Source organism: Macaca mulatta, chromosome 2, assembly GCF_049350105.2.
Source record: "Macaca mulatta isolate MMU2019108-1 chromosome 2, T2T-MMU8v2.0, whole genome shotgun sequence".
NCBI classification, from domain to species: domain Eukaryota; kingdom Metazoa; phylum Chordata; class Mammalia; order Primates; family Cercopithecidae; genus Macaca; species Macaca mulatta.
This window is the reverse complement of record NC_133407.1, coordinates 105,998,713-106,024,522: the sequence shown is the minus strand read 5'-3', so window position 1 is coordinate 106,024,522 and position 25,810 is coordinate 105,998,713. Positions and strand designations below refer to the sequence as shown.

At 55.9% G+C, this 25,810-nt stretch overlaps 1 protein-coding gene and 1 long non-coding RNA gene across 3 annotated transcripts; one reads left to right on the top strand and one right to left on the bottom strand.

Moving 5' to 3' along the window:
• Window positions 1–6,905: 6,905 nt before the first annotated feature.
• Window positions 6,906–20,729, bottom strand: ZBTB47 (zinc finger and BTB domain containing 47). 2 transcript variants are annotated; one of them, XM_015131244.3, is made up of 6 exons: window positions 20,492–20,729; window positions 14,541–16,097; window positions 12,771–12,918; window positions 11,346–11,461; window positions 10,531–10,675; window positions 6,906–10,229 (listed from the first exon to the last, which is right to left on the bottom strand). In XM_015131244.3, the coding sequence occupies exons 2-6, from the start codon at window positions 16,014–16,016 to the stop codon at window positions 9,868–9,870; spliced, it is 2,247 nt and encodes a 748-aa protein (XP_014986730.2). In that variant the 5' UTR covers window positions 16,017–16,097; window positions 20,492–20,729; the 3' UTR covers window positions 6,906–9,867. The 2 variants fall into 2 exon arrangements, with proteins under 2 accessions (XP_014986730.2, XP_014986728.2); XM_015131242.3 differs by lacking the exon at window positions 20,492–20,729 and adding an exon at window positions 19,691–19,881.
• LOC114676332 (uncharacterized) lies at window positions 20,116–25,479 on the top strand. The gene is made up of 6 exons (XR_003727265.2): window positions 20,116–20,381; window positions 20,464–20,575; window positions 21,897–22,105; window positions 22,502–22,593; window positions 23,010–23,167; window positions 24,703–25,479. It is a non-coding gene; the product is annotated as an uncharacterized LOC114676332 (long non-coding RNA).
• The last annotated feature ends 331 nt before the right edge of the window (window positions 25,480–25,810 follow it).

Genomic DNA, 25,810 nt, shown 5'->3' with positions numbered 1-25,810 from the left:
AAATGGTTAAAAAAACCAGTACGTACTAGCCATGGAATACTACTCAACAATTAAAAAGAAAAAAAAGAAAAAAAGAATGAACTCTTGGTACACAAAATGACTTGGATCAATCTTCAAGGAATTAGACTGAGTGAAAAATGTCAGCCCCAAAAAGTTACATACTATGTGATTCCATTAATATAACATTTTTGTAATGACAAAAATTTTAATGGAGAATGGATTGGTGGCTGCCAGTGGCTAGGGATGGAATGGGTGGTGGCAGAAGGGATTGTGGTGTGTAGTTAGTTGTAAGATGGTAACAGTAACAGGTATCTTTGTGGGGTGGAATTGTTCTGTATCTTGATTGTGGTTGTGAATATATGAACCTGCACATGTGATAATATTGTATAGAACTACACACACATACACAAATGAATACAAGTACACTTGGGGGAAAGATAAGTGGATTGTGTCAATGGCAATGTCCTGGTTGTGATACTGCACTAGAATTTTGCAAATTGTTACTGCTATGGTTTGAATGTGTCCCCTCCAAAATTCAGGTGTTGCCCATGTGATAATATTAGGAGGTAGGGTCTTTAAGAGCTGACTAGGTCATGGGGGATTCTCCCCTTGTGAGTAGGGATGAAGGCCCTTACAAAAGAGGCTTTACACAGTGTTCAGCTCTCTTGTCCTTTGGCCTTCTGCCATGTGAGGGTAAAGGAAGAAGATCCTCACCAGATCCCACGTCTCCACTAGGCAGTGCCCTAGTGGGGGCTCTCTGTGGTGGCTCTGAGGCTCTTTGGGGCATCCTTTGAAATCCAGGTGGAGGAAACCACACCTCCAGAGCCTGTGCACTGTGCTCCCTGGTGGAGATGGCACCTCATAGATGCTACCAAGGTTTACCACCTGTGCCCTCTGGAGAGTCAGCCACTACAGCCTACATCACACCTGGGTCCACCGGAGCTTCACCTTGGACAGCTGAGGAGTGCTGTACCAGTGTCAGGGAGCAGAGGTTTGGGTTGGCACAGGGCAGTGAGGGATGAGGTCCCTCTTCTGACATAGTTCTGTCCTCCAGGCCTGGGCACTCTAGGCCTGTAATAAGAAAGCCAGCCCTGATGATCTCCAAAATGCCTTCAGGGTCATTCCTCCATTGTCCCCTTGACAAACAGGCTTCCGCTAATCCATGCGACTCTCCTTATCAAACTGTTGCTTGGGAACACCCTTGGTGTTCTCTCTCAAACACACTGTTTCATTCTTTACAACATGGCCAGGCTCAGAATTTTCTAAATCTAAGTTCTGCTTCACTTTTGATTATAAAATCTGTTTTTAATTCATTTCTCTCTTCTTGTATTTTACTGTAAGCAGTCAAGAGAAGCCATGCCACATGCTCAACACTTTGTTTAAAGATTCCTTCTGCTAAATATTTTATTTCATCACTCATAAGTTCCTCCTTTCACAGAACACTAGGAAGCAAACACGATTCGGCCAAGTTCTTTGCCACTTTATGACAAGGATAGCCTTTCCTCCAGTTTCTAATAACATGTTCCTCATTTCCATCTGAGACCTCATCAGAATGGTCTGTACCGTACACATTTCTATGAACATTCTGATTATGACCACTTAGGTAATCTCTAAGAAAACTGAGGCTTTATTTATAGCTCTCTTCTGAGCCCTCACCAGAATAGCCTTCACGGTCCATTCATGACTATATAGGGTTTTTTCCCTAGCCTGTTCCTCCAAACTCAACTCTTCCCAGCTCCAAAGCTGCTTTCACATTTTAAACTATTTGTTATAGCAACATCCCCACTTGGTACCAATTTCTGTCTTAGTCTGTCCAGGCTACTGTAACAAAATACCTTTAACTGGGTAATCTATAAACAATAGAACTTTATTGCTCACCGTTCTAAAAGCTGAGAGTTCAAGATCAAGGCACCAGGAGATGCAGTATCTGGTGAGAGCTCTGTCTTCTTCATAGATGGCACCTTCTATTGTCTGCATATGGCAGAAGGAGCCAACTCAGTGTCCTTGCATGGTGAAAGGGCAGGCAGCTCCCTTCCACCTCTTCTATAAGGGCTAGTAATCCCATTCATGAGGCAGAGCTTCCTGACTTAATCACTCCCCCCAAAACCCCACCTCTTTATACTGTGGCATCGTGTTTTAGGTTCCAACAGGTGAATTTGGGGGTTGGTGGGGGAACACCAGCATTCAGACAATAGCACCATCCTGACCTCATGACCTGTGGCTAAGTAGGATGGAACATCGTCCTGTCTTGTCTTCCTTGATGTGTATATTAATAAGTCAGGGCTCTGTAGAGAAACAGAATCAACAGAATAAAGAGATATAAGAGGGGGTGTATTACGGGCATTGGCTTATGTGATTATGGAGGCCGAAAAGTTCCACAATCTGTCCTCTGCAGGTTGGAGACCCAAGAAAGCTGGTGATGTAATTCAGTTTGAATCTGAAGGCCTGAGATCAAGAGGAGGTGATGATGTAACTCCCAGTCCAAGGCCAAACGCAGGGGAACCTGGAGTTCTGATGTCTGAGGGCAGGAGACGATGGATGTCCTGGCTCCAGAAGAGACAGTGAATTCACTTTTCTTCTGCCTTTTTGTTCTATCCAGACCCTCAGTAGATTGGATGGTGCCCACTCGTATTGGATGAGGGTGGATCATCTTTACTCAGTCTACTGATTCAAATGGTGATCTCTTCCCAAAACACCCTCACAGACACACCCAAAAATCATGCCTTACCAGCTATCTGGGTGTCCCTTCACTCATTTAAGAGTACACCTAAAACTAACCATCACACTGGAAAAGATGTATAAGATGTATGTATATATATTAATTTTTCCTCCTCATAGTCCTCTTCTGTTTTATAAAGAGCCTGGTTGGTGATGGTTCCATTTACAATACAGTCCATACATTTCAGAACACCAAATGGGATCACAGAAAAGGAGCAGCTATTACCAACAGATCCTGGATTTGGAGCTAGATGCAGTCAGTGATGAGAAATTACAGTGTCCCCTTTTGGGAAGAGGATGAAAACGTTTTTATTTATTATGGGGAAGGTTGTTAATCAATAGCATTTTGTTGTTCCTGTTGTATGGAAGAGGATGTATGCTGTTGTTGGGCTGTGAACGGCTAGATTGTGGGGCATGTTTGTTATGCTTTGTGGCCACCCAGCATGTTCGCAAAGACTTTTTCTCATTGGGAATGAAGTACACCTACCCAGTGTAGAAAACACAACTTGCTTCCCCAGCCTCCCTTGCAGCTAGTGAGGTAGGAGGTGGGACTCAACTCTGGAGGCGGGGCTTGGACATCAGACCTAATGAGAACTAGCTAAAACAGGGATGGGGTGGAGGAAGCGGCTTTCCATAAGACATGCCCACAAGTGTGCCATGTCAGTTTACCATTGCCATGGCAACACCTGAAAGTTACTGCCCTTTTCTATGGAAGGTACCAAATTTTTCCTAGAAATTTCTGCATAATCCTCCCTTAATTTGCATGTAAGTAAAAGTGGGTATAAGTATGACTGCAGTCCTGCCTCTGAGCTGCTATTCTGGGCACAGTGCCTATGGGGTAGCGCTGTTCCACAGTACCAGTACCTCTGCTGCTGCTGTACACTGCCGCTTCACCAAAAGTTGCTAACACCTCTGGCTCACCCTTGAATTCTTTCCTAGGTGAAGCCAAGAACTCTCCCAGGCTAAGCCCCAATTTTGGGACTCTCCTGTCCTGCATCTCTGGGGCATAAACGTGACAGATCTGCCACTTAGACACACCCACATGAGACTTTGATTCAGGTAAGAGGGAAGCAAGGACACATACTGCAGACTCGTGTTCTCTGAGGGTGGCAGAGGGGTTTAGTTTTGGTGGGAGGGGCAGTCGAGACAGAGCTTCTTATGAGTAGCCTTCAGCATTGTCAGTTCCAAGCTGGGATGACAGTCACACCTCCCCTGGGGCAAGTGGTGCAGGGTGGTTTGGGTTTGTTTTTGGCTGCATAACCCCAGAGGCTGAGTCTCTGGTTCTCCTAGAGATTTAATTGGCTCTGTTGTTTGCAACCAATAGCACTGGTTCATCACCCACTGCCATGCTCTCCTGAATGCCACTGTGCACCAAGTACTGTGCTGAATGGAGGGGAAGTGGCATTGTTCAGCGCTTAGAGAACGTGGCTTTGGGATCAGACAGACTTAGGTTCGAGTCTGGCTCCACCACTTTCCGGCTGTGTGCAAGTGGCTTTACCTCTCTGAGCTCCTTTGCTTAGGTTATCAGCAGTCTCAGAAGGTTGTGGGGTGAGGAATGACCACAAAGTGTCACCAGCACATGAGAGTTATAGTCTTAGGCCACAGCTCCCCAGGTACACAGGCATAGTTTTGGCCACAGAGGTTTCCAGAAGCCCTATCTCTAGCAGGAGAGAGGCAGGAGTGAGGTGGAAGTTCAAGGTGGGGTCCTGCTGAGCTGCTTTTCATTCCCTGTGTGGGATCCCATTCTCTTCTCCATTCTCCACAGGTCCCAAGCTATCATCTGTGGTGATAGCAGGTTTATCCCACCTGCAGCCAGTGGAACCTTAGGAGACACTGCTCCTCTATTTTATTGCTGACCCTCCAGAGACTTTAGGAAGCAGCTCTACAGGCTGGATACCTCTCAACCTGACCTCCAGAGACTGCAAGGCCCAAGTGCAGGAGAGGATACGGCTACTCACTAACCTTTTTTTTTTTTTTTTTTTGAGACAGAATCTTGCTCTGTCACCTAGGCTGGAGTGCAGTGGCGTGATCTCAGCTCACTGCAACCTCCGCCTCCCGGGTTCTAATGATCCTAACGATCCTTTTGCCTCAGCCTCCTGAGTAGCTGGGATTACAGATGTGTGCTAATTTTTTTTTTTTTTTTTTCCCAGTAGAGATGAGGTTTCACCATGTGGGCCAGGCAGGTCTTGAACTCCTGACTTCAAGTGATCCACTCACCTCAGCCTCCCAAAATGCTGGGATTACAGGCGTGAGCCACTGTGCCTGGCGGCTACTCACCAATCTTTCCAGCTCTCCTCTCCTTCCGGACACCCTGCTGAAGTAAGGCATGATGCCGGAACTTGCTTTGGATGATGACATGGAAACAGAAGTGGTACACCACTTCTGGATGGCAGCACTGAAGAGCCAAGGTGTGATTCTCCACCCTGTCTTTTCCCTGGCTCTGGTCAGTCTAGAGGCCCATGTTGATATGGAGGTGCCCCAAGGTCAAAGCCTGGAATTCTGGGTCACCAAATAGAGAATGACTGCCCTGGAGCATCCCCTCAGAGCCCTAGATGTTGAGTCACGGAGGTTAGGAGGTGGTTTGTTACCACAGCAGAACTCAGTCTAACCTGACTTATTCACCAGTCCTGGTTCTAGAAAGCTACATAATCAGGGGGTAGGTAGGCCCAAGAGTACCACTAAGCCAGGATGCCTCACCTCCCATCTCATTGATCCTTTAGAAGGAAGGAAAATCCGGCCTTCCCCAGCAGGGCAGTGCTGCTCTGACCTATGCATGCTTCAGGACATGAGATGTTAGCGAGCTGCTTGGTCCCAAAGAGCAAAATGAGGGAAAGTGAGTGCTCCAGAGACACCAATCATGGTGCCCACCGTCCCACAGCCACCCAGAGGCCTCTGCCCCAGAGCCTAGGATGACAGTGCCCAAGACTCTGGAGTGTGAAGGTGGAAATGCTGTGAGAATGAGGGAGGTGGGGAGAGGGCTGGAGGAAAAAGAGGTGTCATGCAACCTGATATAGCAGAAGGTGAACAGACTGGAAACACAAGAGATAAGTGGAATCCGCACAAGATTTGGGGGAGCAGCCAGACCCCCAGGCCTGTCAGTCAGCCTTGTTTCAGGGTCTCTTGAGCAAGCCCATGTTTCTTCCATTCATAGCAGGACTGTGTAGAAAGGCAGTGCCAACATCCTAGGAACCTGCACCTCCTTTCTGGCCAGTCAACAAATCCACCCATGAGACTTCTCTCCCAGCCCCTCCCAGTCCTGGAAGGTCCTGTCTGACCCTTTTCTACGTATGCAGAGGTAAGTGCCATAAGGAGCCTCATTCTTTTTTTTTTTTTTTTTTTTTGAGACGGAGTCTCGCTCTGCCGCCCAGGCTGGAGTGCAGTGGCCGGATCTCAGCTCACTGCACGCTCCGCCTCCCGGGTTCACGCCATTCTCCTGCCTCAGCCTCCTGAGTAGTTGGGACTACAGGCGCCCGCCACCGCGCCCGGCTAGTTTTTTGTATTTTTTAGTAGAGACGGGGTTTCACCGTGTTAGCCAGGATGGTCTCGATCTCCTGACCTCGTGATCCGCCCGTCTCGGCCTCCCAAAGTGCTGGGATTACAGGCTTGAGCCACCGCGCCCGGCCAGGAGCCTCATTCTGCATGTGTCTCCGGGGCCTAGAATTCCATTTGGCATGGAGTGAGTGCTCTCTGTATATACTACTTGTGCCATGAAACAATTCTGAGTTCCCCAGGGAGAGCCATCTGCTCCTCTGGAGGCCACCACCTGTCTTCTGAGCTTTTGTCTTCCCGGGTGCCTGAGTCAGCATCTCTGTTATCTGACCCCTTCTGACCTCCCCTGCCCGCCGAGGGAGGGATGAGTCCATACTGCTCATCACAGCATCCCCAGGGCTCAGCACATAAGTGGGAGCACTGGTCCCCGCTGTCCCGGAGCTCCTGTGGCTCCATGCCTGGTGCTCACAGGAAACCACACCTACACAGGCCCTGCTCTTGTAGCCATTACCTTCAGGACCTCTCCTCTTTCATGCCCCTCTGCATCTGACCTAAGACCCACCTATTTGCCCATCCCCCATCCCCCACTGCTGCCCTTGCCTCAGCTCCTGACTCTGGGTAGTCCCCAAAGCCCAGCCCCTTGCTCTGGTCCAAGAGTCAAGGCAGGCCAAGTGCAAAGAAGAGGCTGGGCCAAGGGACACGAGTTGTACTGACTTTATTCCCCTTCACTCTTCTCACTCGCATGCCTGCTGTGCCCCACACTCTGGGGCTGTGGGGTGCCTATACACGAGCAGTTGTCAGTGGTCTCAGCACACGCCTGGGCATGGCCATTCTGCCACCACCAAGCCCTCTGTGAAGGGCACCGTGGAGACTACAGCAGCATGAGCCAGGGTTGAAGGCTCCCAGAACTGTGGCCACAGGGCTTGAGTTCATCACTCTAGCCACCCATCCCCAGCTGGCCTGAGACCAGAGAGCCCCAAGGAGCCTGGTAGACCCAGGCTCCAGGCCTGAGTTCTAGTCAAACTGAGAAGAACTCAGGCTGAGAAGTCCAGCTGGACAGTGGGTCTCCCACAGATCTCCTTGGGAGGGGATGATCCTGCCCCCTTCCCCCAGCCCTGGGAAGTGAGGATGGTGCCCCAGTCCCCTCATTCTGACATCTGGGGGCATATATATTTTTTTAAATAAAAAGGAGATGTAAAAGCTAGTAAAACAGGAACCCCTATCCATACTGGAACTGCTGAGGTGCCATTATTGCTTCTGGCCTTGTGGTCTGGCAGGAAAGGAGCCCCCACCAACAACGGCCCAGGTGAAGAGTGTTTAGCACCAGGGACACAGGCTCCTATCCCCAGTGGGTCAGGGACCTCCCAGGAGAGGGGTTGGTTGTGCCCACCTAGAGCTCCCGTGACTGTCTTGACCAGTCCCTGGCCAGCTGTCTGGACCCCTCACCTGATCCCAGAGGGGAAGTGTACAAGAACAGGAAACCCATGTCCCGGGATAGGGTTTCATCCCCACAACTGTCTCTGACCTCTGCTTGTCAGTATGGCCCGACAGGTCTCAGCCTGGCCAGGGCCACTCAGGCCCGCTCAGGCTGTAGTTGGGCCAGCAGGTGATGACACCACCAGCCCCTGTGGGAGACCTGGTGCCAGTAATGGGGACTGGAAACCCACGGAGGTCCCTGCCTACAGCCCACTGGGAGGGATCAACTTTTTTTGGGAAAATGTGAGCCAGCTCCAAAGAGCTGCCAGGCACTGGGACCAGAGGTTAGAAATAGCAACGGGGAGGGAAGTGGGGGGACCCTGAGGACATCACGGAAGCCCAAAGATCAAGGAGTGCAAGGAAGAAAAAGAGCTACAGTAAAGCAGGGGCCTGGAGTCCCCAGCCTTGGGGTGGGGGCCCTGACCGGAAGCCTTCCTCCTTGGGGAGGGGCGAACCTTCTCTCCCCTAGGACAGCAGGGGCGCCCGAGTGTATGTCTACAGCTCCAACATCAATTGGGCAGGGAAGCTGCTGGCACTGTCCCCTCCAAGCCCAGAGAACAACCAGGGTGGTGTGGCTTGGATTATAAATCCTCAGATCACTCGGGCACCTTAGGCCTGCCCAAATCTTTACAGAATAAAGTGCTTCGTTTATTGATGATTAAAATGTCCCCAGCTCCCTGCTCCAGCGCCATGGGCCTCACAAGGAGGTCAGAGGGGTTCAGTCCCCCTAACCATTCCCCCGGGGCCCAAGCCTCTTCCCACTCCAGCCATGCTGGGAAGGCAATAGTATCGGGGAGTGGTGGGGGTTTAAGGTGCAAAGAGTATAACAAACAAAATTGTATAAACACAATAGGAAAGAGCTTAACTAGGAAACATGTAGCTTATGGAACCTTCCTCCCCATATTAAAGGCAGGAATAAAGACATTAAATGACAACAAAAAAGGGTTTCCTATTAGTGCTAGCCTCATGGGGGCAAGCAATTGGGTCTACGCTGTGCCTCCCCAGTCCCCCCAATCCCCCGAGGGGCCTGAACATGCAGGCTCCTTTACCAGCAGTGCTATGGGCGGCCCACCCACTGGTGCAGAGGCCCAGGAGGGACGAGGATGCTGGAGCCAGCCAGGGACAGGTTGTGGCAGGGTCTAGAGGGAGGATAAGGCCTAGAGCGGGCCTTTGGGGGAGCAGAGATGGACACAGCCACACTTGTTCCTTCTGGTGTGGGATATATGGCCAGAGTAGCTGGTGAGGAACTGGGGTGCTCTGTGAGTAGCCACCCCGCCCCTGCCCCACTAATAGCACCTTGAAACCCTACCAACACTGTCCAAGCCTCATCCTAGAACTCTGCCCCCGAAGCTGGTGCTGCCAGTCAGTCTGCCCACCCAGGGTCTGGCTCACAGTGCTGTGAGGCACAGCAGCTTCTGGGGACATCTCTGGGACTCAGGACCCTTGGTGCCACCTGGTGCAGGTCAGGGATCCCTGGGCCTGCTGGCAGCAGAGTGAGTGGGGAAGGCAAGTCCCTGGGGTCCAGCCCCTGCCTGCCCTGCTCCACACAGTGCAGCACTGGTCTGCAGTCTTTGCACCTCGCCACCCCCCACTCCCCACGCTCACCCGGGTCCAGTCTCAGGCCCTGCCTCAGTGCTTGTGGCCCTCAGACTGGGTCTACAACTCCTCAAGGGTTTGCGGGGGTGGCACACCAACTTCTCCCCAAACTCTCCAAGATGAGGAAGCAAATTAGGGGCATAGGAGACATGGGGATAGGCTGCCGAGGCTGACCCAGGCTCCACCTGGCCAACCCCTCTAGTGCAGGCCTTGGCAGAGGGACTGGCCACACCTGCTGCCCAGGCCCCTTTCTTTCTGCTGCAGACCCCCAGCATCCCCCTCACCTGGAGGCGGGTGCTGCAAATAGTTTCTTTTTCCTTCACTTCCAAAAAAAAAAAAAATAGTAAAGGCTTCAAGGAGTCACAGAAAGTGGGGGCACTTGGTAGTGAGGTGCCCTCCACCAGCTCTGGGGGCCGCCAGCCTACACACCCCTCATAGTCGGGGCCTCAGGCAGGGCACATCCAGCCACTTCTGGACGTGGAGCAGGGCCCGGGCCCGCACTGCTGTGCTCCCCAGAAAGGCAGTGGGTCCCTCCTGGAGTGGGCCCTGGCTTCAGGCCCCAGCGGGTGCACGGGTGCAGCTCGGCAGCTAGTTGTTGGTGTTCATCCTCCCGCCAGTGCCGGCAGTGGTGGGGAAGAGCGGAGGCGGGGGCGGCAGGTGGGGTGGGGGCGGCAGGGTCTGGGGCAGCCCCGGGAGCAGGGGCAGTGCGTGCGCCTGGGGCTGGGTTGGGGGCAGGCCTGGGGCAGCGGAGGTGCCGTCGCCGGCCAGGGGGTGGCTGACGCGGAAGCACTTCTCCTTGTGGGCCTTGAGCATGTTGGAGAAGCGGAAGCGCTGGCCACACACGTCGCATGGGTACGGCTTCTCGCCCGTGTGCGTGCGCCGGTGCCGCTTCATGTTGGGCCGGCTGGTGAAGCTCTTGCCACAGATCTCGCAGATGTACGGCTTCTCTCCTGGGGGTTGGGGATGGGCAGCAGGGCGTCAGTGAGGGGTCGCCACACCTGTCTGGGGCCAGCCTCCGTCTCCCATGGAGCCATAGTCAGACCCAGCCCTGGCGCTCAGATCCTCCCCGACCCTGGGGCATTTTGTGCCAGCCTCACCCAACCCTGGGAAGCAGGAAGGATGGGTAAACGGAGGCCCAGACTTGAGAAGGGGTGTGGCCAAGATTATTCCAGGTGTCCTGAGCGGGGCTGAGAAGGGGTCCCGGCCCGGCATGGGCCTGAGGCTGACCCACGTCCCACAGGGCAGCCGCACCTGTGTGGGTCTTCATGTGCTCATCGAAGTACTGCTTCATGTTGAAGTCCTTGCCGCACCACTGGCACATGAACTGCTTGTGGCCAATGTGGATGCTCATGTGTGACCGCAGCTGGTACTTGTACTGGAAGCGCTCATTGCAGTTCTGGGGGTGGGGTTTGGGGGTGAGGCCCAGGCACAGAGCAGAAGAACAGCCTTTGTGGAGGGAACAGCTCCCCTGTGGCCACAGGGCCAAGGAGGGACACACTCAGGGGCTCCTGGGCAAGGAGATGGGGACGTGAGGGCAAGCCGAGGTGCATCTGGATGGGCAGTGCATGGGCACAAGGAGAGGCCACAAGCACCCAAGACTTAGGTGGGGAATGGAGGTCAGGAAGTGGGAAAAAGCCACAGAGTAGAGGGAATCCCATGCTTAAGGCATGAGGTCCCTCATTCTTCCTCCTGATCAGAAGCCCAGCCCCTGCCCCCACCTCCCCACCTGCAGCTCTGTTGTCTCATCTCTGAGCTCCAGGCCTGGGATGCTCCTGAATCCGCCTCCCCAGAAAGCCTGCTCCTGGGGCTGCAGCCCACACACACTTCCCACCCTGAGTGTGTGGGGCTGGGTTGGGGAAGGACGGGCAGGATGGGGGTGGGCCAGAGAAGAATAGGGGCTGGGCGGGAGTGGGAGGCAGGGGCTGCAGACCTCAGAGGGTGGGTCTCTCTCTTTCTGGACCCTACATTCCGCCCCCTAGCCCTTTGTTTTTCAGCAGCTGCTCTCCCTGATTCCTGCCCCTCCCAGGTGGCCCCTCGGGCAGGCCAGGCAGGAGATGGAAGCTCACCTCACATCTGAACGGCTTCTCCCCTGAGTGCTGCAGGGAGTGCACCTTGAGGGACATGCTGCGCTTGAAGGACTTTCCACAGGTCTCGCAGGTGAAGGGCATGTCCTTGGTGTGGGCTACGAGGTGGGCACCAGCGCCGTCATGTCTTACGGGCCTGCCCAAGCACCCCCACATTGGGCCCAGACCCTGCCTCCTGGGGCAGCCCTGTGCCACCACCCTTCCCTGGGGCTGGCCTTATACCCTGTCACAGGACCTGTGCTGATTCCCAGGAGAGGCCCCCTGCCTCCATGGCTGGGTCTCCTATCTGCTCTGAAGGTCTGCCTCAGACATGCCGGGGCTCTGTGGTTCTTTAGCCTCTGGCCAATTGAAGTGGCCAAGGCTGCCTTGCCCCCAAAGCTTCAGGGAAGGACCCTGGATGGACCTGGCTTCAGCTCAAATCCTGGCCCGACCACTGGCTTCCTGCTCAGTCTCTCTGGGCCTCAGCTTCCTCTTCTATAAAAAGGGACTCATAGTGGTCCTGAGCTTCAGGGATGGTGGGCTTTATAGGGGACCATATGCAGAAAGGCCCTGGCCTCAGGTCCTAGCCAGCAGTCTGGAGGAAGTTAGATGCACTCCTCCCAGCACCCACGGATAGGTGAGGACCAACAAACTTTAAGGATCTGGTAGGAGGCCACTGGAGACAGAAGGCTCCCCTCCAAGCTCACAGACACCAGTCCTGGTTTACCCAGCATGCTCCTGGCTGAGACCTAAGCTGCAGGGTCCCAGCTTCCAGTCAGTTCACTGTCCGCCTTGGCTACCCCTCCCCCTCAAGGCCCAGACTTGGGGCGGGCAAGGAAGGCGGTGCTATAGGGACATGAGACTCTGCCAGGCCCACATACAGCGGGTAGGCAGCCTTGCCTGGGGCAGTGGAGTGGCTAAAACACACACTTGGGGGACCTCCTTACTGTGTCCAGGCATGAACCCTGAGGGGAGGCTGCATTCAGAGAGGCCTGAAGCCCTATGAGGACCAGAAGGTAAGAAAGAATCAGAGGCACAGCTGTCATCAAACTGACACAGGGCCTGTACTAGCCCATACAGCACTTTGTATAATTAGGAAAAGGTATTCCTTTCCCTGGGTGGACACAAGCTCATGCCAGGATGCACAGCCTGGTTAGCAGTGTGCCAGCTTGATTCCAGTTCCCACCTGCCATCTTGTCCAGGCACCCTTGTGCAATGTGCAGCCTGCCCAACTGTACGTGCCAGCCCTGGCCCCAGAGCCTATCCAGGCTACACCTGCCACTGCAACCAACCTCCCCAGGCCTCCCAGATGAGAGGGGCCTCCTCACCCCTTCACATTGCCCTTGGATGTGAAGTCTTTCCCATCCACCAGCCAGAAGCTGGTCCATCTCTATCCTCCGGCTCCATCCCCCAGTGGCCCAGACTTACCAACCATGTGCTTACGCACGTGGGCCATGGTGTAGAACTTCTTCTCACAGATCTCGCATGAGAACTTCTTCTCCGCGTAGCCGTGCACGATCTTGTTATGCTCATGGAGGGACCAAAGCTTCTTGAAAGCTTTGCCGCACGTCACACACTGCAGAGTAAGAGGACTTGAGGCCCTGGGTCCTAAGTCCCCAGGGCCTTGGACCTGGGCAAGCTACTGCCCCCACTGGCCTCAGTTTTCCCACTTGAAATATGTTGGAGGGCCCTTGATGCCAAAAGCCAGCCAGCTCTGATGTTCCTAAGGTTGGGGATGAAAACTCCTTAAACATCCCCAAACACACAGCCTGGTGTCCTCCTTCATCCTTGAGTTAACTAGGGTCAGGGGTCACCTCTTCCAGGAAATTCCCCCCTCTGGGCTCATTTCAACAAGGGCTTCCAAAGGCATCACCTTTGTCTGTCTATAGAGCTAAGGCAGACAACTAGCTGAAGGACCGCCTCTGGTATGGAGGCTACACACAGAGATAACAGGTCCCACAGGGTGAGCCACTATCACTGCTGCCTCCTCCTGCTGGGACCTGTGCCGTGACACCATGGATATCCTCAAGCGGATGAGTCCCAGAGGCACTGGCTAAGGAGGACAGCAGGAGTCTCAAGGTCCCATCAAGAAGAGAGTGGACCATATCTCCCCACTTGTTCTCCTGGACCCTTGTCCTGCCCATCTGTGCAGGACACTCCACAGGGATGGAAGCTAGGCCAAGGCTTGGGCAGAAATTGGTCAGGGTGCCCAGATTGGATGGGGCAGAAGCTTCTTTCTCCTTCAGGAGGGAGACTCAGGTGTGCAGCAGTTAGAGCATCAAAGGGCAGCCCAGGAGGCAGGCAAGTGGGCACAGGTACACAAGGGTGGGGCAGAACACCAGGTGACCCCCAGGTAACACTTTCTCCACAGGGCACTGCAATTAGCAATTAGCTCAGGCAATTAGCACCCACCTACCTGCTACTTTTCCCCCTTCTCCTGGGCCAGAAGAGGTGAAAACCACCCGTGGGAGCCTGGCTGGCCCTGTGCCACCCCACCCTGAGAAGCAAGGCTGGCACAAACAGACTCAGGCTGGCTCAAGGCCCGGCAGCCAGCTCAGCTCCCCTGCTTAGCCCCAGCAGCCTCTGCTCTTCCCAAATTTCTCACCCAATCCCTTTTCCCCAGGCCCATGAGAGCTGGCATCCCCAAAGAGCTGAAAGTGGGGGCTGCCTCCTGCTGGGATGCCCCCTACTCTATACAGCACTTTTGTGGGAAGTAGAGGATGGCATTCCTCTGGGCAAACCCCTCCTCCCATCGTGTGCTCATTTGTTGCAGTGCACAACCTGTGAAACTATACACAGTGGCCCTGCTGGCCTTCCTACAGCCCCAGTGTTTGTTAAAACCCTGTCTGACTCATCCCACCCAGAGTGGGCTGTCTTCTGGCCTTGTATGCTCAGATAACTCTCCACTGTCATCCTCCCAAGTCCATGTGTCCCCTTTGTCCCTCTGGCCAAGGGTACTGTTTGTTCCAATCCTCTGCACATCTCTTTATACGCCTAACTCTATCCACCTCTCCCAGGGAGCTCGGCTTGATGTTAATCCCTGAGCTCTAACCACCCTGAGAACTAGGCCTGGGCCAGCCTGTCTGGGGGCTGAGTCTGGTCTCCACAGACCATCTAGGCGCTGGGTGCCCAGAGCCCAGTTCTGGCCTAGCCCCACCTGGACAGCCTCTGCCCTGCCCCCAGCCACATGAGGCCCACCTGGATGTTGCGCTCGCAGTCTGTCTGCCTGTGCAGCAGCAGCTCGCTCTCCAGCAGGAAGCGCTTGCCGCACTGGTCGCAGATCTGCATGCGGCTGTGGGTCACATTCATGTGTTTCTCCAGGTACCAGCGGTTGTTGAAAACTCGTGGGCACTTCTGGCATGGATGGTGCTGCTTCTCCTCCAGCTTCACCTTGGCCCCCAGCCCATCAGTGGCTGGCGGCCCTCGGGCTGATGCAGAGGCCACTCCAGGGGGTGGCTTCGGCCGTTTCCCACCCCGCCGCCCAGCTTCCTCAGGTTCAGGGGTGCTCCGGCGCCGGGCATTCTCCCGGGACCGTGTGGCCATGTGACTGTGGGGAGGGGGGTCTGCCCGGCTGCCTCGGCTTCCCCGTGGCCCCTGCTTGCCCCCAGCCTCCCCCTCCTCCCCCTCCTCCTCCTCAGAGCTCTCTTGATCCTGCTCACTGGGCCCTTCCTCCTCCTCCTCCTCCTCTTCCTCCTCCTGCTCACTGTGCCCTTCCTCCTCCTCCTCTTCCTCTTCTCCCTGACTGCCACCCTCTTCCTCCTCCTCCTCCTCCTCCCGTCCACTGCCACCACCTTCCTCTTCCTCCTCTTCCTCCTCCTCCTCCTCGTCGTCCTCCTCCTCGTCGTCCGAGTGTCTCTGCAGCCCGTCCTCCCGGCCCAGAACCATGGTGGCCGGGCTTGGCCCGGCACCTGGCTTCCCCTCTGGCCCCGTGGACACGTGCAGTGTCTGGTTGTTGAGGTTCACCTCCACGATGATCTGGGACTGCTCCCTGCGGCTGTAGGTGCCAGAACCCCCAAGCTCTTCCTCCAACTCTTCTCCACCCTCCAGCTTGCACAAGCTGGCCGGGGGCCCACCGGCCTCCTCGACACCACCCTCCTTCTCCTCCTTAAAGAAGGGCTGGGCTGGCCCAATGGTGGCAGGCACGGTGCCACCAGCAGTCCCTGCCCCGTCCTCAACACGCACCGAGTAAGGGTCAGGGCCCTCGCGGGCGTAGATCTTAGGCAGGCCTGGGGTGTCGGCCTCCTGCTTGATGTCACAGTAGTAGGGCGGTGCAGCTGGAGTGCAGCTGGCAGCCGGCTGGGCCAGGGCCACAGTGCCCGGACCTGGTGGGCCTAGAGAGCGGGCGTCCAGCAGCTCTTGGCAGGACGCAGCGATGTCGGCCATCTGCAGCAACGAGGCGGCGCTGAGCACCTCGTGGACGTTGGCTGCGTTGACCAGCAGCTTGGACGTATAGATGAAGTTGAGGATCTGCTGCAGGCCACCAGGTGCCAGCGCCTCCAGGGACAGCTCCACACGCTGCAGCTGCTTGTTCTGGGTGAAGAGTGAGTGGAAGAACTGGCTGTAGGCGGCTAGCACACCCTTGTGTGCTGGAAAGACGCTGCGCTGGGGCACCAGCACCAAGTCCACGTCACAGAGGTCAGGCTGGAAGAGGCGCTGCTCGTTCAGGCGGCCCATCAAGCAGGCAAAGTGCAGCGCCACATCCTCCACCAGCGAGAACTCGGCCGCCGGGGAGTCAGTTGTCTTCTCAACCAGCAACTGCAGGGACAGAGGGCACAGGAGTGGGTCAAGGCCAGTGGGCCCCTGCCCACCCTTCCCCTAGCACTACCCCCAGCATGGCCGGCCATCCAGGAGGCGGGAGCCCATCACTGGTGGCTCCACTTTACAGCAACAGAGCCGAAGCTCTAGCAAGGAAGGAATTCAAGCCTGAGTGAGTTGCCCTCAGAGCTCAGACTCCACTCGTGACCCTCTGAGGCCGAAGATCAGGTCCTGTCACTTTTCTGGGCCTCTGGGTCGTCTCCTGTGAAATGGGAAAAGTCATCCCAGGAAGGGAAAGAGAAGGAAAGGGGACGAAAGAGAGACCACAGTGACCAACCATCCAGGTTTGCCAGGGACCTGGGCATTTTCTGGGGTGCAGGGCTTTCAGTGCTAGAACCAGGACCATCGCAGGCACACCAGGACTAGGTGGTCACCCCAGGAGGGCCACAGGCATTCCTTCAGTGTTTCCCCAGCCCTGTGGATTCTCTCCACATATTCACTCACACATACCAATACAAACAAGCTTGCCCAGCCCCTAATACCTCAAGAACAGAATCCGGGCTCACTGCTCACAGCCCAGCCTCTGGCTATAGAACCCAAGGGGTAGCACCTGAGGGAACCCCTCATTGCAACAGCCGTGCAGTTGCTACAGAAGTTGAAATCTGAAGAAATCCAGCCTCAGGGCCTATACCTTCTCCCTACTCTGGTCCTGCTGCACTGCCTGGTGAGGTCCCGTCATCACAGCCAGGGCTTGGGCCAGGCTGCCCCCAACCCCTGCCTACAGCCTCAGGTCTAGCCCCCAGCAGCTCTCTCTCACCCAGGGGCTCTGCAGGGGTGGAAGGACACAGCTGTGGAACCTGCCTACCATGCTTGCAGGCAAGAGGCCCCAAGGCCTGCCCCAGACCCTTTTCCCTGTAGACCCCCAGACCCCAGGTCAGGTACGGTCCATGTCCACAGGCTCTGGGAAAGCCCTGCCTTGGAGGTCACACCATCTGGGGCTTCCACAGCCCTAGGGGAGGCCCTCAAAGTCTGATGGGTCAGACTATCAGGCCTGTGGGCCACATCCAGCACCTGTGAATTGCCTTGAATAGAGGCCAACTCAGTCACCCCCGGCTCTACCACAGCAGCCTCCCCAAAAGGTGGGCAGCACAGACAGGCAGCCTGCCCAGTCCCTGCACGAGGACCATCGCACAGTGATGTGCAGATGTTCAGTTAATATCCACCAACCACCAGCCCGGCTGGACCAGCCCCACTGGTTCCAGGTTCTGGCTGTCCTCAGGGTCTGCCCAGCCAGGTCTGAGCCTCCTGAATTCAGGAGATACCTTGCCACAGTATTTTGATGGCCACAAAACTATCAGCTCCATAGCTGTCAGCGCCTCCCTGGGGACCCTGGGATGAATCCTGGCCCCATCCATTCATAGCCTACCCACCCCCCCACCACCCATGCCAGGCCTTCCATTGCCAGGACAGCAGTGGGTAGGCTGGGACTGAGCAGGGGTGGTGGTGGTTGAGTTCCTCTTCTCATTCCATCTGAATGAGAGAACCTACCCTGGGCCTCAGGAGGAGGCTCCCTGAGCCACCAGGGGCCACCTGTCTCCAGGCCTGTCCTGGATCCTGCCCCCTACACCCAGCGGCCAGGGCAGCAGCCATCCTGTGCTCCCTCACATCCCAGTCTGGCCAGGCCCCTGGCCAAGGCTACCATCTTCCTCGAGTTCTCCACTACACCCCTTACCCCAGCCAAGAAGCCAGCCATCTGCCCCTCTGTCCCAGGCTGTCCAGGCCTGGCCAATCTAACTGGGATGTGGCACCAAGCCCCTCCCATCTCCCTCCTCTGACTCATTCTGATTCATCTTCTGGGACCAACCCCTACTACACAGATGGAGAAACCGAGGCTCAGAATGAGAGGGTTCCACAATCCGGAGCCCCTGGACTCCCAGCTCTGCTAAGACCACCCCTTCCTTGCTAGACTCCACATGGCTGGATTTCTGAGCCTTTAATGACTTAAAAAGCAAGAACACCCCTTCACCTGGAGACCAGTCATGCTTCCTCACACTCACCACTACCCCCTCTACCTGCTTCCTCCTCCCTAGAGCCACTGCACCTGCAGGTCAGTGAAGGATCAGGGTACAACTTGGGTTGCAACAGGGGCTCCTTAGGGTCTCCAGGGGCTAAAGAGTGGCAGGAGAAGTGGCTTGGATAAGGGCTTGCCGAAGCCAGGCCTGTTGGGGGAAGTCCATCCCAGGCAACGGAGCCCCAGATCTCTCTGCTTTCCCTTTATGGAATGCCCTCCACTGCCCACCTGTGCCCACCTGCCACAGGGAAAGGGCAACCTTCCCATGTGCACTTTGGCCTCCAGGCCAAATGAGGCCTGACTTTGGCCCTCTGGCCTCTCAGCAGGAAAGGAGGGGAGTGCTGCCTCAAACACTCCATTGCTAAGGTGGTACCCTCAGACAAGCCAGCACCATCCTTGGCCCTTGGGGGGCCCTAAACCTCACGACCTGATTGGACTCTCTTGACTGGGCACAGAGATGCTGCCCAAGTCTACAAGTGGCAGCCCCTCAGCAGGGTTCAGTCACCTCCGTGTCTGGCCCTACCACACAATGCCCACCAGCTGTGCTGGCCTCCACGGCCAGATGTGCTAGTTCCCGGAAGCAATGGGTGCCTCTCCCCATCCGGCTGTGCCAGCTGCAGTCCAGGTCACTCCAGCCTAGCTAAGATGCAGGACCAGGGAAGTGGTCAGGCACTCTGGTTGCCAGGGGGTTTCATGCCTTCAAACCCTTGCCCCAAGTCAGGCTGGGGATTGGCCAGGTGCCAGGGACATCTCTCCAGGCTGCTCACCCAAGTCAGAGCCTTCTACACCTGAGGGGTACCTTGCCTCACTGAGGAGAAGCCTCATCTCTCTACCCTGCCTCAGAGCCTCCCTGGAAGGCCCCATGATGAAACCTGGGGAGTCCATCTGCGCCCCCCTCCCATGTCAATTCTTTCTACGCTGGGCAGCAGTGGATGGGCCCAGACTGAGCAAGGGGGCACAGGCTCATGACCTCTAGGCTCCTCCTTTTGGTGAGGGAGTGTCTATGCCAGCCTCCTCTGTGCACATACCTCCCCTCTTTCCCTTGGAGATAGACCCAGAGAGGGCGGGGGATCTGCCCAAGGTCACACAGGAGTTGGTACTGGAGCTATGGGTGTCCTCCCACACCCCCTTGGCCCGGGTCATCCCGAATCCCCAGGCAGGGCGGCTCCAGCGCCCACGTGGCCCAAGGCCCAGGCGGGAATCCGACTCCCTCTTTACCCCATTACCCAGCCCGAGGGCGGCGCCGTCCGGGCGCAGGGGAGCACCCTCCTTTGCCGGTGCCTAGCAAGACCTCAGCCTCGAGCGCCGGCGCCCCCACCCCAGGAATTTAACCCCCTCCCCACCGAGAGCCGCGCCACAGCGCCGCATTCCCAGCCCGCGGGACCCAGCAGATGGAGCCGGGAGACCGGGGGAGGGGGAAGATCCCTCCAGCCCCTCCACCAGAGCCCGCGGGCAGTGCGCCTGGGAGGTCAGAGCTGGCAGGTGGGCGGATAAGCGGGGGGACAGGCAGGGCCCTGCGTACCATGGTGCCGTGGCGCTGGGGGCTCACAGGGCCCCGCGGGATCGCGCTGCCCCCGGCGGCCAGGCCGGGGCCGCTCCATGAAGCGCCGCGCTGGGGGCCGCCCCCGCGCAGGGCCCCGCGACCATGGCCCCCGGGGGCGCGGCCGGGCAGGCGGAGGCGCAGGGCCGCGGCGAGTCCAGCGCCGAGCAGCTGCGGCCCCAGAGCCTCGGGCGCGGCGGGCGGGGGGCGCGGGGCGCCGATTGGAGCCCGCGCGTCAGCTGGGGCCGCCGTCTGGACGCTTAAAGGGCCAGGCCGCCTGCGTGCCGGCGGGGGGCGCGGACACGCGTGGTGTGCGCCGTCCCCTTGCAGCCCGCCCTGCTGCAGGCTGCCCTCCACCCCTCAGCCCCTGCTCCAGCCCCCAGCCCGTCCCCACTGCTCATATCCGAGCAGATGGACCCCGGCCCCACCCTCCCGTGCTGAGCCTCCTTTCTGCCGGGAAGTTCGTCCGGGAGTCAAACATCGGTGCCCTCCGGTTGCGCCACGGAGGGGAAGCTGCCGTGAAATCAGGAAGCTGAGAGCGCCGGGCCCCGGATCCGATCAGAAAAGGCTTCCACCCGCTTCCCTGAGCGATCCCACGCTGATCCTACTGAACCCCGCACCCCAGCCGCGCTCACCACCCCCACCCTCTTGCCTGGGCTGTTCTGACCTGGGGGTGAGTCTGGGGTCCCCAACTGGTCCAGTCTCCCATCCCTATCCCAGGGCGGCGCAGGGCTCATTTTGCTCTGTGCCTCCAGGACTTGGCTCCAGTGGACCCATACCTACCTGGTGGCCTCATGCTGCATAGGGCCACCCAGGGCAGGAGATTTAAAACCCAGGACTACAACTGCAGCGATCAAGTCCTCTAAGGTGACTGGCCCAGGACCAGGAGACAGAGGGACCAGAGGAGTAGGGGCCAGAGGCTCAGGCCCCACTGTGCCCCTCTAGCCGTGTGACTTGACCACTGCTGAGTGGCCCCCCCTGCTCAGCCTCTGCTGGGGAGATGCAGCCAGGCTTGCGGAATGCTGCTCTGGCATGGACACCCGTGGGGGCAGGGGGCTGGCTCTGTTGGCAGGAGGCTGTAAAGGAATGCCGCCAGGCTGAGCAGGCAGCAGGGTGGGGACCACGGGGTACTAGACCTGGCAAGGTCTGGATGGTGACTGGGCCACCATTGTAGAGGAGAGGCCTCTGTGAGCATCCCCTACTCCTACCCCAAGTTGACTACTGCCCATCCTGGGTCACTCTCATGTTGCCCCCATCCTGATATTCCGCACCCCTCCCCACATACGTGCGCTTATGTTTACATACAAGTCCATGTCCAGCTGCAACAGTATCTCCTGGGTATGCTGCCCTACTCATGAGTGGGCAAGAACTCTGGCGCTGGCTCAGGGTGACTTGTTTCTAGGTGCCAGAGGAGAAACAGAGGAGAGACCAGGGTCTTAGGCAGGTGCCATGAAACATCCTGATGGTCTGTCCCCTAAGACTGCAAGGGCTTCCTCCCCCACCCCCACTCTCCACCAGAATCAGAGGGCTTCAGGACAAGGCTATCCCAGAGCCAGAGAGAAAATGTCTCAGGGGCCAAAGCTGGGGCATCTGGAAGCCCCTGGCAGCTGCTGCAGACATCCTGCACCTGCATGGGTGCACAGACAGCTGGCCCAGCTCCCAGAAACCCCAGGTTAAGGCCAGGCCAGAGCAGCTTACCTGCTTCTGACCAGCTAGCCCCCTGAGGGCTGCCTTCTGCCTCTTCCTCCCAGCCCACTTCCTCATCTGACTCACAGTGGATCCTAGCACTGGCCCAGGAGGTAGTAAGGGAGGGGCTGTGTGCCCATTGGTTGGATAAGGACTCTGAGGCTCAGAGCAGGACAAATCACTTAGGCATCAACATCAGGAACCAGCAGAAAGGGAGGTGGGGAGAGGGGACCTCTCCACGGGCCAGAAGAAGCCTGACAGAGAGAGCTGCATGGGACATTGCTAGGCCCACTGCCAAGTCAAAGCTTGACAGAGGGTGTGGCCAGCGTGACTAAGGTAGTGATGCTGGTGGCCCTGTGGGGCCTTGTTGGGGCCTTGGCTCCAGCAGTCAAGCTGCAGGAAGGGCTGGAGGTTGGGTGAGAAGGGAGGGGACGGGTGGTAGGGGGGCACTCAGTCTCCCTGAAGGCCTCGGCTATTCCCCTTTTGTTTCTCTGGCCTGCAGCTCATCGGCTGGGGAGTCCCAGGGCAGAGCCTGAGCTCTGTGAGCAGCTGTGGGCACCTGGCAACATTGGACCTGGCAGGAAGGAGTGGTTTGAAGAGCTGTCCGGTGGGCCCAGAGGGCTGCTCAGAGCTGAGCCTTGAACTTGAACTAGAGCAATGAGGGAGTGGAAGGGCTTTCCAGACAGAGACAGCTCCTGCAAAGGCCAGGAGGTGGAGACAATTTAGTGCCTGCAGGGAACTAGAGGGGATTTGGTGTGGTGGAGTCAAGATTCCTGTTGATCAGTTGTCTGGTCAGTGGGAGTGAACAGGTGGAGCTAGGCAGAAGCAGAATTTCTCTCTTGGTCCTGATGAGGGGCATGCAGTAGGAGCTTCACTTCAGGGAGGTCAAGGCAGGCTTTCTGGAGGGAGGGACTGAGTTATTGTGGAGGTGACTCCTAGGCCAGAAATGCATGCCCCAGGGATGAGTCAGGAGTCTGGAGATGCTCACCCAGCAAGGGCAGAGCTTAGTGATCCTTCACACATTTGGGATTGGGTCCTGGCAGGGTCAGGAAAGCTATGCCCCTGCCTCTGGAAAACAGCTCATGGATTTTCTTTCAATTTCCCTAGGTATCTACCCTCAGTGCTGGAGTGTCCCCAGGCTTGGTTGGGGAAACCAGATTCAACCCCACTGAAGTTGGAAAGAACAGCCCAGGTTGTGGGTATGCATGTGTGGGAGCAATGCAGGGCTGAGTCGGCTCAGAGGGCATGGAACTGTGTGTAACTGAGCCTGGGCAAGAGGGAGAGCAGAGTGGGCAATGCCAGAAAAATACAGGCAATGCAACTCAACTCACACATCATGGGGCCGGTGGGGTGGCAGGGAAGTTCAAAGCTGACTTGAACTTCCGCTGACTTGAACAGCGCCACTAGGCGCTGACCCAAAGCCCAAAGTTCTAAGCAGGGCGGGAAAACATGAATCCGCTGGGTGTGGGGTAAGGGTGGAGGTTACACCTGAATTCTGCCTCCACTGAACCCAGCGCTAATAGGCTACAGCTGCCCTTGGTTGGGGGCCTCATGCAAACCAGCAGGTTGTCTGGTTTCCTCTCACAGCATAAACATCATGGCTTTGGCATTTCAGGTCTCTTTTGCAGCTTCCAGGATCCTCTCCTGCCCTGTTAGTTCTGGGGGCCTTGGGCCTCTCCCTAGTGATTGAGCCTGGCCCCAGACATGAACCCTCTGGGACTCCTTCACTTCTAGAGGCACCACCTCAGGGACCACCATCTCTGAACCACTGATGTATGCTTGGTTTTCTAAACATTTAATACACCACAGTTCTAGGAGGAGGAATCCCTAGCATCCATTTTTCAGATAAGCTGAATTATAGAGAGGTCAAGCAAATTGTCCTCCTTCTGGTTACCCAACTGGGAAGTGGCAGAGTAGAACTTAAACCCAAGCAGTCTGGTTCTGGGCCAGAGTCCTTAAGGATTGTACCGTAGAATAGTTGCTCATAGAAGTCCCCCTGCTTCTTCAAAATAAAATCAAATTAGGCTGGAGGCATTGAGGTCAGTGGGGACTCTTTTCAGGCTTTCTCTGGGAACCTGGCCTGATGGGAGATTTTAGTTACTAGAGGTCTTAGGTGACCAGAGGCTGGTGAAGTGCCAGCCTATACACCCAACCCCTGTGGGCCAGGTCCACTGGGAGGCAGACTCGTCTGCAGGCTGGGAAGGGATAAGCACCCCTGGTTGTCTATCATGTCTGAGTGTGCCAGCCATATATACCCTCGTTCAGGGTTTATGAGCCATAGGAGGCCCAGGATCAGGGCTCAAAATGCAGAATGCAGGTGTTTGTCCTGAGACCTCAGGTCACTCCATTTGTTGTTTCTCAGCTAGGGTCTTGCTCTGTTGCCCAAGCTGGGCAGAGGTGCAATCATGGCTCACTGCAGTCTCCACCTTCTAGGCTCAAGTGATCCTCCCACCTCAGCCCTGAGTAGCTGGGACTACAGGTGTGTGTCACCATGCCCAGCTACTTTTTTTTTTTTTTTTTTTTTTTTGAGACGGAGTCTCGCTCTGTTGCCTAGGCTGGAGTGCAGTGGCCGGATCTCAGCTCACTGCAAGCTCCGCCTCCCGGGTTTACGCCATTCTCCTGCCTCAGCCTCCCGATTAGCTGGGACTACAGGCGCCCGCCACCTCGCCTGGCTAGTTTTTTGTATTTTTAGTAGAGACAGGGTTTCACCATGTTAGCCAGGATGGTCTCAATCTCCTGACCTTGTGATCCGCCCGTCTCGGCCTCCCAAAGTGCTGGGATTACAGGCTTGAGCCACCGCGCCCGGCCGCCCAGCTACTTTTTTGTTGTTTTTGTCTTGATAGTCTTGCTATGTTGTCCAGACTGGTCTTAAACTCTTGGCCTCAAGCAATCCTCCTGCCTTGGCCTCCCAAAGCACTAGAAATACAGGTGGCCACTCCTCCTTTCACCCTGATACCCTCATGGCTCTGGGCTGAAGAGATGCAACCCTCTCCAAGCTAGCCTGGGTTCTACAGGCTGTGAAGCTCAGCTCAGTCTAGGGAGCTGGAGCTTGAGGGGTTACAGTAAGTGATGGGTCTGGGGTCTCCAAGAGGCAGCAGGCCCACCCGGGGCCTTCTGATTCACAGGGAGGGTGGAGGCAGCAGCAAGGGAGTACTACCTCTACCTTGTACTGAAACTTTGAAAGAAACCAGACCACTAAAGCCTCCTAGCCCTGTGTGTATGTGGCCAGGGCAGACTCCCCTTGCCTTGTACTTATGAGGCCCTGACAAGCTTCCCAGTCTGTCCTGAGATGAACGTGTTCTTTCAAGGTACCCAACTCCTCCCGAAACCTCTGGACTCCTGAGGGGCCTTTACTGCATCAAAGAACTTCTCCCTGCTGTCTTCCCAGCTCATTCTACCACAAGGCCCTCATGGGCCTGCGGGCTCTCGCCTCACTGTGGGCAACAGCAGAGTTGATTCTCTGTTCCAAAAACCAGTCCTCTGGAAATCTGAACCCAGTCCCTTTCACCTTACGAGGCATGGCTTCCACATCTTTTCACCTGACCACGTTAGTCTGCAACACTTGTTCAAGGCTCAGCATCTGCCTTGAAAAAGTGAATAGAGTCTCTTTTTTTTTTTTCTTTTTTTTCAGTAGAGATGGGATTTCACCATGTTGGCCAGGCTGGTCTCAAACTCCTGACCTCAAGTGATCCACCCGCCTTGGCCTCCCAAAGTGCTGGGATTACAGGTGTGAGCCACCGTGCCTGGCCACCTCCCATCTCTTCTAAACAGTGATTCCCAGTTAGTGTCTTGCAAGAGGGGCATTTTCCTTGAATTACCTTCCCACCTATTTAATGCCCAGCTAATTCAGAAGAGTCAAGACCAAAGTCCTTGGCACATTTTGCCCCCAATAGTGCCCAACTATCAAGCTTACCACTATCAGAACTTGATCCTGCATTTTCTTTACAATTTTAAAGGAATGCATCCAGATTTGACAAATTTCAGGAGTTGCTGAAATAAGGAGTCCACTGTGAACTCAGTTTAAAAACTGAGTGTCTGCAGTGAGAAGTTAACTGCAATAAATTATGTTGTGTTCACTAAGAAAATACACATTTCTTTCAGTTCTGAGAAGACAAAAGTTAATTGTACTTCCCTGAAAATTCTGTGTATGCTAAAAGAATGTTTTCTCTGGGAATGAGTGATATGTGCTGCGCTGCCTGATGTACTGCTGTTAGGGAGGGAAATGTAGAGGCTGTAGGTAAATGCACTGTCTCTAGGCAGAAACTCACAGATGGGATGTGACATATTCCTCCCTCAGCAAAGACATCTTTATGCAGGTCACTTTAGCTGGACAACAAAGTGTAGGGGAAATCTGGAGTTTCCAGGAGAGAAAGACCAAGCATCATTAATGCTTACCTGTGTAGGTTAAAATCTCTG

Excerpts from the sequence above, each read along its gene's own strand:
- ZBTB47 (XM_015131242.3), bottom strand. Across the intron at positions 12,919-14,540 it reads ACTGCGAGCGCAACATCCAG|TGTGTGACGTGCGGCAAAGC; the intron begins GTGGGCCTCATG and ends CTTACTCTGCAG. Across the intron at positions 11,462-12,770 it reads CGTGCGTAAGCACATGGTTG|CCCACACCAAGGACATGCCC; the intron begins GTAAGTCTGGGC and ends CCCACCTCGTAG.